The sequence below is a fragment of the Phoca vitulina genome, unplaced genomic scaffold (genome assembly GCF_004348235.1).
Source record: "Phoca vitulina isolate PV1807 unplaced genomic scaffold, GSC_HSeal_1.0 scaffold3, whole genome shotgun sequence".
Classification (NCBI taxonomy): domain Eukaryota; kingdom Metazoa; phylum Chordata; class Mammalia; order Carnivora; family Phocidae; genus Phoca; species Phoca vitulina.
This window is the reverse complement of record NW_022589706.1, coordinates 35,145,376-35,158,846: the sequence shown is the minus strand read 5'-3', so window position 1 is coordinate 35,158,846 and position 13,471 is coordinate 35,145,376. Positions and strand designations below refer to the sequence as shown.

The following is a 13,471-nucleotide window of genomic DNA, read 5'->3' as shown; positions in this document are numbered from 1 at the left end:
CTTCAATATAGTCCAGGATGTTGAGGTTTGGGTGGTATAGATAAAACAAGAATGGTATGAGGTGTTAAGTGTTAAAGATGGGTAATAAGTTGAGGTTCATTCTATACTTCTATATGTTTGAAATTTTCCAAAAGTTTTTTAAAATTTCAATGCAAAGATAGGCAAATCTGAAACTAAAATAATAAAACAGTGAACAGTGTGCTAAGAACTGTTCTTTTTTTTTTTTTTTTTTTTTAAAGATTTTATTTATTTATTTGAGACAGAATGAGAGAGAGAGAGAGAGAGCACATGAGAGGGGGGAGGGTCAGAGGGAGAAGCAGACCCCCTGCCAAGCAGGGAGCCCGATGCGGGACTCGATCCAGGGACTCCAGGATCATGACCTGAGCCGAAGGCAGTCGCTTAACCAACTGAGCCACCCAGGCGCCCCAGCCACCCAGGCGCCCCAAGAACTGTTCTTAACATTTTACATATATTACATTAAATTCTATATTACAATAATCATCTCTATTTTGGAGATAATGAAGAGGTTCAAGCACAGAGATTAAGTGGTTTGCCCAGGGTCCCACAGGTAAGAAGGCTGGGAGCAGGGACTTCAACTCAGGCTATCTAGTTCGAGTCAAAGCTCTCAGCTACTACGTTATCAGACTCCCAAGGGCCCCAAAGGTCAATTTAGCACAAGAATAATGAGTACAAAAAGAGGTCCTCATATAAAGAAATAAAAATGTACACAGACATCAAGTTATTATAGACAAATGACCAAAAGACAGAACTGGGGGGACACATAATACCCTTAAGTAAATAATAGTATAAATCTTAAAAATAACAAAAATACAGATAATTAGAATTAGGTAAAGATTGAAATTTTTAAAAAATAAAGAGTAAGACTAACTGGGTTCCAATCCAATCTCAGCCATATACTTGAGTGACTATAAGTAAATTATTTAATCTAAGCTTTAATTTCCCCATCTTTAAAATGGAGGTTAATAATAGTCTGATCATATCCAATTATTAGGAAGATAAAATATGAGGTGGTTAGCATAGTATCTGTCATATGTTAATGCAATAAATAATTGTTAGCTATAATTAAAAATAAAAGAGCAATAAAAATCACATTGAAGGATGTCTACTTTCACCACTTGTACCCAACATTATACTGGATGTTCTAGCCAGGGCAATTAAGCAAGAAGATAATAAAACAGGCACCCAGATTGGAAAAGAGGTAGTAAAATTATCTTTATTAGCAGATGACATGATCTTATATATAAAAAAGTCCTAAGAAATACACACACACAAAAAAACAACTATGACACTTAATAAGTGACTTCAGCAAGGCTGCAGAATATAATGAATAAACAAAAATCAACTATATTTCTATATGGTAGCAATGAACAATCAAAAAATGAAATTAAGAAAAAATTCCATTTACAATGACATCAAGAAGAATAAAATAACTAGGAATAAAATTAACAACATAAATGCAAAACTTATAACCTAAAAATTACAAAACATAGTTGAAATAAATTAAAGCCCTAAGTGAATGGAAAGACATCCAATGTCCACAATTTCAAAGAATAAATACTGTTAAGCTCTCAATATAGACTGATCTACAAATTTATCTATAGACGCAATATAATCCCTGTCAAAATTCCAGCTGCTTTTGCTGCAATTTACCAGTTGATCCTAAAGTTCATATAGAAATACAAGAGACTGAATACCCAAAACAATCTTGAAAAAGAACAAAACTCCATGGAGGACTCACACTTTCCAACTTCAAAACTTACTAAAAACCTTTAGTTATCATGACTGTTTACTACCGGCATAAGGACAAAGATCAATAAAATAGAATTGAGAGCTCAGAAATAAATCCATACATTTATGGACAACTGATTTCAACAAGAGTACCAAGACAATTTCATGGGGACAGCAAAGTCTTCAAAAGGTACAGTGACAGGATATATACGTGCAAAAAGAATGAAGTTGGGACTCCTCACATTATATAAAAACTCAAAATGGGTCAAAGCAAATGTTGGCAAGGACATGGAAAAACTGGAATCCTTTTGTAATGCTTGTCAGAATGCAAAATGGTGCAGCTGCTATGGAAAACAGTATGGTGGCTCCTCAAAAAATTAAACACAGAATTACCATTTGATCCAGTAATTCTACTTCAAAAGAAGCGAAAGCAAAGACTTGAGGAGATATTTGTACACTCATGTTCACAGCAGCATTATTCACAATAGCCAAGAGGTAGAGAGAAATCAAATGTCCACTGACAGATGAATGGATAAAGAAAATGTGGTATATACATAGAACAGAATATTATTCAGTCCTAAAAAAGGAAACCACATGACATGCTATACCATGAGTGAACCTTAAGGACATTATGCTAAGCGAAATAAACTAGTAACAGAAAGACAAATACTACATGATTCCACTTATGAGGCATCTAATCTCATAGAAACAAAGTAAAATGGTGGTTGCCAGGAGCTGGGGAAAAGGGAGGCAAGGAGTTGCTGTTCTGTGGGTGTAGAGTTTCAGTCATGCAGGATGGAAGGATTCTGGGGATCTGTTGCACAACAATGTGAATGTGGTTGACAATAATGAACTATATACTTGGAAATTGTTTGAAGGCTGACTTTTGTGGGGGTTTTGTGCCACAAAAAATAGCATATACATATAAATTCCATATTTAAATATGAAAATCATATGCATCACACAGCTCAGGTTGGGATAGGAAGATTTAAGTGTTGCTTTTTCTTGCCCATTGAGGATTATAAGATTAAATAAAGCTTTAGAGACAGCCCCCCACCCCGCCCCGCAAAGGAAGGAAATTGAGCCATTCTACAACATGAATCTTGAAGACATTGTGCTAAGTGAAATAAAGCAGTCACAAAAGCACAAATATTGTATGATTCCACATATATGAGTTATTTAGAGTAGTCAAATTCATTGAGACAGAAAGAATGGCTGTCAGGGGCTAGGGAGAGAAGGGGAGTTATTGTTTAATCGGTATGGAATTCCAGTTTGGGAAAATGAAAAAGTTCTGAAGATGGATGGTGGTGATGGTTGCACAACAATATAAAATGTACTTTAATGCCATTGAACTATACATTTAAAAATGGTTTAACGTGGCAAATTTGATATTATGTATATTTTACCACAATTAAAAAAATGGATCAAAGGGGCGCCTGAGTGGCTTAGTTGGTTAAGCATCTGCCTTCGGCTTGGGTCATGATCCCAGGGTCCTGGGATTGAGCCCTGCTTCGGGTTCCCCACTCAGCAGAAAGCCTACTTCTCCCTCTCCCTCTGCCTGCCTTTACCTCGGCTTGTGCACATGCTCTCTCTTTCAAATAAATAAAATAAAAACGGATCAAAACTTAAATATAAGAGCTAAAATTATAAACCTCTTAGAAGATAGGAATAAATCTTGTGATCTTGATTAGACAGTTTCTTAGACATGACATCAAAAGCACAAGCAACAAAAGAATAAATAAAACTTTATAATATTAAAAACTGTGCTTCAAAGGACTCCATCAAGAAAGTGAACAAAAAACAAAACAAAACAAAACAACAGGGACACCTGGCTGGCTCAGTCGGTTAAGTGTCTGCTTTTGGCTCAGGTCATGATCCCAGGGGCCTGGGACTGAGCTCCTTGCTCAGCAGGAATCCTGCTTCTCCCTCTGCCTACCGCTCCCCCTGCTTGTGCTCTCTCTCTCTCTGACAAATAAAATCTTTTTTTAAAAAAAGAAAAAAGTGAAAAAAAAAACAGAATGAGAGAAAATATTCGCAAATCATATATTTCATAAGGGATTAGCATCCAGCATATATACTCTTACAACTTATTATAAAGACAATTAACACAATTAGAAAATGGGTAAATGGTTTGAATAGACATTTCTCCAAAGACAGACAAATGGCCAATAAATAGCTGAAAAGATGCTCAACACCATTAGTCATTAGGGAAATGCAAATCAGAACCACAATGAGATACAAGTAGAATGGCTATATAACAAAAAAGACAGACAATAAGAAGTGTTGGAGAGAATGTGGCAAAACTGGAAGCCTTGTGTATTGCTGATGGGAATGGAAAACAGTCTGGCAGTTTTCAAAAAGTTAAACATGGAGTTACCATTTGACCTAGTAACTCCACTCCTAGGTATATACTCAAAAAATGAAAACATGTCCATATAAAAACTTGTAAATAAATGGTCATAGCAGCATTTTTCATAAAAACTAAAAGGTGGAAAGAACCCAAATTCTCATCAACTGATGAATGGATAAACAAAATGTGGCAATATTATTCAGACATAAAAAGGAATGAAAAGGGGCGCCTGGGTGGCTCAGTTAAGCGGCTGCCTTTGGCTCAGGTCATGATCTTTGGGTCCTGGGATTGAGTCCTGCATCAGGCATCCCTGCTCAGCAGGGGGTCTGCTTTTCCCTCTCCCTCTGCCTCTGGCCCTCCCCCACCTTGTGTGCTATCTCAAATAATCTTAAAAAAAAAAAAAAAAAAGAATGAAAAAAAGGAAATGTTCTGATACATGCTACAACATGAACCTTAAAAACATTATGCTAAATGAAAGAAGCCAGACACAAAATGCCACATATTACATAATTTCATTTATATGAAATGACCGGAATAAGCAGTTCCATACTCACAGAAAGTATATAAATGGACGTGGGGTGAGGGGGAAATGGGAAGTGACTGATAATGGGTTTGGTGGTTTTTTGGGGTTTTATTTTTTAAGCAGGGGGGCAGGAAGGGTACTAATGAACATGTTCTAGAATCAGATAGTGGTGACAGCTGCACAAGTTTGTGAATATACTAAAAAAAGCCACTAAATTACACTTCTTAAGGGCAAGTTTTATTGCATGTGAATTACAATCAACAAATATTTATGGATAAAAAAAAGTATACTAAGGGCATTAGTATCAAAAGAGGGATAGCCCATAATATGGGAGCAAAATATACAATAAGGCTAAATGACAAAGAGTGGGCAGAAATATTCTTTACCTTCTGCATTTCTGTCAATACTTTGTTCAAATGGACAGCCCAAATAAACATTTGTCAAAGGAAACTGAATTTCAAATAAAGCAAGGTGATAGACAATAAGTCAGAATGTAAGCCAGAATATAGCTTGAAACAGATTTAGGCCTACCCCTCCAAATAATGTAAAATAATTGAAATTTTGTCACTGAATTATTGATTCAAAATATGTCAATCTAAAGTACCATGTCAGGTTGAATACACACTTTTCCAAAGAAGACATTCAGAAGGCTAACAGATATGTGAAAAGAAGTTCAACATCACTCATCATCAGGGAAATACAAATCAAAAACACAATGAGATACCACCTCATACCTGTCAGAATGGCTAGAATTAACAACACAGAAAACAACAGATGTTGGTGAGGATGTGGAGAAAGGGGAACCCTCTTACACTGTTGGTGGGAATACAAACTGGTGCAGCCACTCTGGAGAACAGTATGGAGGTTCCTCAAAAAGTTAAAAATAGAACTACCTTACAACCAGCAACTGTGTTACTAGGTATTTACCCAAAGGATACAAAAATACAGATTTGGGGTAAATGCACCCTGATGTTTATAGCAGCAATGTCCATTATAGCCAATATTGTATATGTACATATACACACAATGGAATATTACTCAGCCATCAAAAAGAATGAAATCTTGCCATTTGCAATGATGCGGATGGAGCTAGAGTGTATTATGCTAAATGAAGTAAGTCAGAGAAAGACAAATACTATATGATTTCACTCACATGGAATTTAAGAAACAAGACAGATGGACATATGGGAGGGGGGGAAAAGAGAGGGAAACAAACCATAGGAGACTATTAACAATAGAAAACAAACAGAGTTGATGGAGGGAGGGAGATGGGGGATGGACTAGATGGGTGATGGGTATTAAGGAGGCCACTTGTTATGATAAGCAGTGGGTGTTTTATGTGAGTGATGAACCACTTAATTCTACTCCTGAAACCAATATTGCACTGTATATTATCTAACTAGAATTTAAATAAAAATATAAAAAATATTAATAAAATAAAATAATATGTCAGGGTCAAAAGTGTAGGTAATAGGAAATATGATACTTTTTAAAGAGAAAAATAAGCAGGTCTAGAATTTCTAGACCAAACTTATTCCTTGCAAAATTCAAAACTGAATTAAACAAAATGTGAAATTAAAAAAGGAAAAAGCCAGAGGATTCACCATGAACAAGTCAAAACAAATAAAATGCAATTTCTACTTTGATAGGTTTACTTCATTGCAGTTAAGACACTGTAGGCACAGTATAACTTAATTATAGCAAGCAATTGGCAAAATCTTTCATAATATCCATACAAAATGGCATATGGGGACGCCTGGGTGGCTCAGTCTGCCTTGGGCTCGGGTCATGATCTCAGGGTCCTGGGATCGAGTCCCGCATTGGGCTCCCTGCTCAGCGGGGAGCCTGCTTCTCCCTCTGCCTGCCGCTCCCCCTGCTTGTGTGCACATGTGCACTCACGCTCTCTCTCTGACAAATCTTTTAAAAAAATGGCATATGGGCTTGATAATAACAAATGGAACTAAGTTACTGAACAACCACAATGTGTGCTGATTAATAGATTGATGTTAATCTGGAGGGATTCTAGTTGAGCTGCACATTTCAGAGCCCTTTATTCTGTCATTTTAACATTTTTAACAACTTGAATGAAGACCCAGTAGGTATGCCTATTAAATGTGAAAATGACAAAAAATATTAAATGCCTAAATCAAGACTAAGAAATGAAATCAAGACTAATTTAAATATAAGCCATATATATATATATATATATATATATATATGATATATATATGAACATAAATACAAAAGCCTAAAGAATTCATTGCACAAAAACAGGGTTAGGGAGACTTAGTTTAACAATTAATGTATAAAAGATACTAAGTGTAATTGACACTACTGGATCATATTAAACATAAGCAACAGAAACCAAAACTGTTAATGAAATATTTGGTTTCAAAATAACAGCATTTACCTCAAGCAAGGTGTATCCACCACATACTATCTAGTCAAGTATCATCTAAAATGCTAAGTACAGGGGCACCTGGCTGGCTCAGTCAGTACAGCATACAACTCTTGATCTGGGGTCTGTAAGTTCAAGCCCCATGACAGGTGTAGAGATTTAAAAAAAAAAAAAAAAAATCTTAAAAAAAAAGAATAAAATGCTGAGTACAGTTCTGAGTACCATGTTTAATGACAATGCGCAAGTAGAATTCATTGAGAAAAGTGATCATGGTTGAAGGATCAGAAAGCTGTATTAACTAGGAATGATGAAATAAACTGGGACTGTTTTACTCTGCAGAAGAGATGAGAATGCTCAGTGTGTGTGGTGGGTAGAAGAGGTCAACAGGATCATGACAGTAGTCTTCAAATATTTTAAGGGGACATTCATATGGAAAAGGGATTATACCTGGAAAAAGCAAAATACAGGGGGAACAGCATAGGCTTTGATGTCATAAAGTCCTGGATTCAAACCCTGACTCCATCATTTACTGTGTGTTATTTGATGCTTAGAAAGATTGTTTCCTGGACGCCTGGGTGGCTCAGTCGTTAAGCGTCTGCCTTCGGCTCGGGTCATGATTCCAGGGTCCTGGGACACAGATCCGCATTGGGCTCCCTGCTCAGCGGAAAGCCTGCTTCTCCCTCTCCCATTTCCCCTGCTTGTGTTCCCTCCCTCGCTGTCTATCAAATAACTAAATAAAATCTTTAAAAAAAAAAAAAAAAAGGTTGTTTGCTTACCTAAAAATGATACTTAATTCACAAGTGGATGAAAATTAAATGCAAAAATGTTTATAAGCTACCCGGCATAGCCTAATACACTGTGACGTACAATGATGTTAACTGCTTTCTCTGACTCTTCTGAGTTGTTCTGTAACAGTGCTTTCCAAACTGAGATAAAATCCATTAATGGGTCACAAAATCAGCTTAATGGGTTGTAACTAGCATTTTTTCCCTAAAGAAACAGAAAATATTAGAGCTTACCACATGTACTAAAAGTAACTATAGCTTTGTGATACATTTGTTTCAATTCTTCATATACTTGTGTAATAGGCTATGATGTAAAATGTATTTCTTTATCATGAAGGTGGGTCCAAAAAAAGCCATCAAAAAGGCTGTGAAAGCCACTGGTCTGAAGCACTGTTTTCTAAGTGTGTTCTATAGGTACTAGATCCTTGGGAGCTCAAAAAAAGTTTACCACTTAGAAATTTACTATATTCAATATACAATTAGCATATTAAACAGGTCCAGGATTAAAGAAACCTGTTTATTTTTGTTAAACTTTATTTTTCCCACATATATTTAACCTCAGACCCACCATTATTTTTTCACACAGTATCTATCAACATCTTCAGAACTAGCATTTTATAGTGTACACTTGGGGAAAAACATTACTCTACATGAAAAAGAAGGTACAATGGGTGTCAAGTTACAGAAAGTAAATTTTTGGTATGCTAAGAAAAAATTCTTAATTCTTTGAAATCATCCCCCCGCACTAACACCCACCCCTTCCCACTTGTACTCCAAAAGCATACTCTAAAGCACTTTAAATGATTTATAAAACTTTCAATTCACACAAATCTTTTCAGAAAAAGGAAAGGATCAAGATACGTAGCCAGGATCAAAGCAATAAGCAGGAACCATCTGGTCAAAAGAAAACTCCGGCACAGTATTTAAGACTTGCTTTACCTGAACAAACTCTGCTCAGAAACCAAAGCAGCAAAATACGTATTCAGCTTCCCCCAAGTGGAGTCAGTGTTCTAATAATACATAATCTAAAACGGGCTCGTGAGTGCAGCTAATCCTCATTATTAAGAGCATCATTATCATCATCACTTGGAAGAGGCATGTGATGATATTTAAATGATTCTGGATTCTTTTAAAGTGTACACACACCCAGGATTCCTTTGGGAGGACGTGATCTCACACTAATATGAAAAACTGTCACTACCATAGACAGTTCTAATAATATTTCATATTACTTGGAAATAAAATAACAGCTTGATATCATATATTCGAGTATCTCTGTAATTCAAACCTTCTTAATTGGGAGTTACAAATAATCTGACTCTGCTCTAGCAGTTGTCAGAGCATAAAAGGCCCTTCCCACTCTTTCCTCACCCCCAGGCTCCAAAGCCACCTCTCCTCAAAGTTCGCCTCAGCTACTTTGAACCATTATTTTCTTCCCAATTTCTGAGCATTCTCAGTACTTTTGTTCCTCTCACTCTTTTTTTTTTTGCAATTCACTGTATATCTCCTAGCTTATTTAACTGCATAAAACTTGGCTCCCAAGACTGTAACTGCCTTAATGAACAGGGATCAACATGTTAATGAATCTTTAGACTTTCCCACAAGATCCTATAAGAGCTTACTGAATATTTCGCGATTTAAATAACTAGGCTTAAGAGTAATTGCAGTTAGTTTTGGAGAGTTTACTATGTGTCAGACCCAGTGCTAAAACCATACACGAATTATCTCATGTAATCTTCACAACTCCATAGAGATAAGAACTATTATTTTCTCCATCAAATAGAGGAAAAACGTGAAGCTCAGAGTAACTTGTCCAAGGTCACACAGCTAGTGTGGCAAAGCCAGGGCCTGAATCCAGGCAAAGCTCTTAACTATCTCAGTAACTGTAAAGTTGCACCTCTGCAATATTAGAGTCCATGAAGAATTTCCACTTCACTGGCTTAAAAGTTTCAATTTCAACAGAGTTGACACATTTTAGCTACAAATCAAAACTTTAAAAAGGGATAAATTAAGACAGTTTCTCATAGACATCTTTATGGGGTTGCAATAAAATGAGGGAGAATGCCTCCCATGACCTTTCTATTTATGTAAGTGATATTATGGTATAGGTCACAATTCTATCAAGAAGTAGCTTATGACAATACAGCTTTGGTTTACATTTTTAAAATAGGGCTTCTTTTCTCTGCCCCTAGGATGACATGGAAATTAAGGATGGATGTGATAACTGTCACTTCACAGCACCGAAAAATGACAGCCCCAATTCTTGTTTAAAAAATAAGAGCCAGGCTCTTGTTCCACCCTTGACTTTTCACACAAAGCAGTACCATCCTCTGCCCTCTTCACACAAAGCAAGCTTTACCCCACTACCCAAAGGGGAGTGCTGATTCACACGGTCTCCCCATCGCGGCCAGAAATGTACGCATCTCCCACCGGTCCAAACCACTGACGACCGCACTAGACCACTCTCGCCTGCTCCCCGCACCCGGTGATACCTCATCATGCAGACCCCTCCCCGACATCCAAAATACTCAGACCACACTCCGAAAGCCAGCATTTCACACAAAGCAAGATCCTTTCTTTACAAAGCAGTTTCCCACCGCCGACTCCTCCCCCCGCGAGGAGCCCTTCCTTCCCAGGCTGTGCCAAACCACAGACCCCAACAGGGTCTAAAACCCAGAGGGTCCACCACAACCCAGGGGAAAATAAAACTAGCTACAACGGCGTTCGTTCCTCTAGCACGCCTTGAATCCCCAACTCCAGTTGACCTTTCCGCAGTCAAAGCAAAAAACCCACCAGTCCCCGTCAAGAGAGCGGATCTGGCTACACAAAGCGAGGTGTCTTACCAGGGGTACCCTCGGAAGACGCTCTCCGCCCCCGGGCCCGTCCCCGCCCAGCCCCGGCCCGACGGCCCGCGCTCACCAGCTCTCCTCCTCCTCCTCCCAGCCTGACAGGCGCTCCAGCTCCTCGGGCCGCAGCGGCTCCACCTCGTCCAGAAAGCCGCCCTCGCCCGCTGCCAGCAAGGAGGTGGCGTCCCGCAGCTCCTCGCTACTCGTCCGCCTCGGGCCCGACCCGACCCCGCCGCCGGACTTGGCGTTGAGGCCCAAGGGGAAGCCCCGAGGGGACGCCGCGCCGGAGGAGGGAGTGGACGAGCCAGCCCGAACCGGACTGCCGGGCCCGAGGGAGCCGACGCCCTGCACGGCCCCCGAGCGGCTCCTCAGCTGTTCGTTCTGCTTCTCCAGCTTCTTCACCAGCTCCTGCAGCTTCCGCACCTCCTGGTCCGCGTTCACGTTGGAGTTAACGTCCTCCATCCCGGCCCCGCCGCCTGTGCCGCCTGCCACCCGCTCGGACTCACAGCGACAGGGAGAGGGCCAGGGCAAAGAGACGTCGCCGCCGCCGCTCACTCTAGCCGAGGCGCCGGCATACAGCAGGGCCAGGCCCCACCGCCAGGGTCCCCCCAGCTCGGGTTCCGAAGCGCCGCTGGCCCCAGCCGAGCCGCCTCATCTGCGCCGGCTCCAGGATTGGGGGAGGCGGCGCCAATATCCGGCCTCGGCCGCCATCTTCCCTCCGTCCCTCCGCCCCCCGCAGGCCGGCCCCGTCGGTGACCTCAGAGCGTCGGGGGTGGACGCGGCCGGCGGCGGGCGCTGAGAGGACCGAGCGCCGAGCTCGCGGAGGGGCGGGGCCGTGGGCGAGGCCGGTGGGCGGGTCCTCGGCCGGAAGGGGCGTGTCCGGAGCGCCGTGGAGGTGGGAAGCTGCCCCGCTGGCTGGGAAGAGCGATTCTGGCCGCAGGCGGGGCCCCCGCAGGGAGATAGGCTCGCAGAGGCGGGAGAGGAGTAAAGACTTGGCTGTGGGTAGGGCTAAGATCGCAAACTCAGATTCTCCGCCTATTGGTCTTGAATGGGGGGGCGTGTGATGTGTTCTCCACCCCCAAACACTGGCGTGTGGGACCAGCGCCTGATCCTATCTCCTGGCTGGTTCCCTGGTGGGTGCTTAGCCGGACCCCTTGGAAAGAGTTTATTTTGTCTGTTCAGCAAATATTCATTCGATGCCTACTTGAAATAGGAGATTGTGAGCGCTGGCAGGAGCCTCAGGGACTGTCGGTGACCTGTTTCTTCCTCTGAAAATGAGAAAACAGAATCGCAAATGGTTGAGAGGTCTAAGGTCAAAATAATAACCAGAAGTTGTTGAGTGCTTACTATGGGCCAGACACTATGCTAAGCATTTTTTTTTTTTTTAAAGTAGGCTCCACACCCAGCGAGGAGCCCAAAGCCCGTTGGAACTCACCAGAGATCAAGACCCGAGCCCAGATAAAAGTTGGCCGCTCAACGGACTGAGCCACCCAGGCGCCCCTGTACTAAGCATTTTAAAGGCATCTCATCGATTAAAACAGTTTTTCTGACTTAAAGTTTACTGCACACTGGCTTGGAAGCGGGGGATAGAAAACCGCTCCTCTTACCTTTATTAATTGATGCGTAATCTGCTCTTTGGATCGTTTTCTTGGGAAAAACTTTTTCATGGTGTGGCTTGCCTTTTTAAAAAGTGTATTAAGAGAACTTAATAAACATTAAAAGAACTAAAATAAACCTAATAAGCAAAAATAAACATACTGATGAATGCTGAGGGATGTATGAATGTAAAAAAGATCTGCCTTCAGTGGCACCTGTTTATAATGTGTACTAACAGCAAAACAAACCAAAACCAACTTAAATGGGTTTATTTTTTAATCACATTCATTATTTTCAGATGTCAGCTGTGAACTATTTGGTTTATGTTTGCAGGTTTCCTCTAATTGCCTCCTCCACCCTTAGCTTATAATGATCCAGTCCTATTACACCTGGGTGTGGACTAATATGCCATGGCTTACTTCTACCTTTTAGCCTCTCTGTGCTGTATTTTCCTTGCCTAGAATATTCTACCTGCCAAATCTGATTCCTTTTTTTAAAACCCATGCTCGCATATCTAGGAAAACTTTTCCTGACAATTCCACAGGATTCAGCTGTTCTGTTTACTCTAGCATTACCTGATCAATAGTTTTCAACAGGTGTTTGTATTTTAAATATTTTGCTGTTTTGTTTTTGTCTGTTTACTTGATGAAAAGGGACCATTTATTTTGGGTTTTTTTCATGTCTAGTGTCTGACACAGCGGACATTCAATATCTGGTTTGTTGAAAAGAATGTAAATTCTGACAGGTCAAGGTCTAGATGTTTATTCATAGCAAAAAAAGCATTGAGTATTTTCGGGGCACCTGGGTGGCTCAGTCGTTAAGCGTCTGCCTTCAGCTCAGGTCATGATCCCAGGGTCCTGGGATCGAGCCCCGCATCTGGCTCCCTGCTCCGAGGGAAGCCTGCTTCTCCCTCTCCCACTCCCCCTGCTTATGTTCCCTCTCTCTCTGTGTCTCTCTCTGTCAAATAAGTAAATAAAATCTTTAAAAAAAAAAAGCATTGAGTATTTTCAAAATTTGCTGACTACTTATAAATAAGCATTTTCATAGATATATGTATCTAATCAAAAGATGTCTTTGTTTGCTAACACAATAATTGTGAAGTAATACGTATTATCTATATAATGCACATCTGAATATCATGTCTGTCTGACACATCTGAACTAGTTGCCGGAGGGTTCAGTATCATGACTACTTCACATATAGCACTTTTCACTTGCATTTAAC

General features: G+C 40.4%; 1 protein-coding gene across 4 annotated transcripts in view; it reads right to left on the bottom strand.

Moving 5' to 3' along the window:
* The window catches only part of SLAIN2 (SLAIN motif family member 2), an 82,833-nt gene extending 69,786 nt beyond the window's left edge, over positions 1 to 13,047 (bottom strand). For 2 of the 4 annotated variants that reach the window (XM_032400317.1, XM_032400318.1), the window contains exon 1: positions 10,725 to 13,047. In XM_032400317.1, coding sequence (XP_032256208.1) covers positions 10,725 to 11,113 — 389 coding nt within the window. In that variant the 5' untranslated portion in view covers positions 11,114 to 13,047. Of the gene's footprint in view, positions 1 to 10,297; positions 10,666 to 10,724 lie in introns of those variants that run through there. The other 2 variants (XM_032400319.1, XM_032400320.1) reach the window with 1 other exon arrangement.
* Between the last annotated feature and the right edge of the window lie 424 nt (positions 13,048 to 13,471).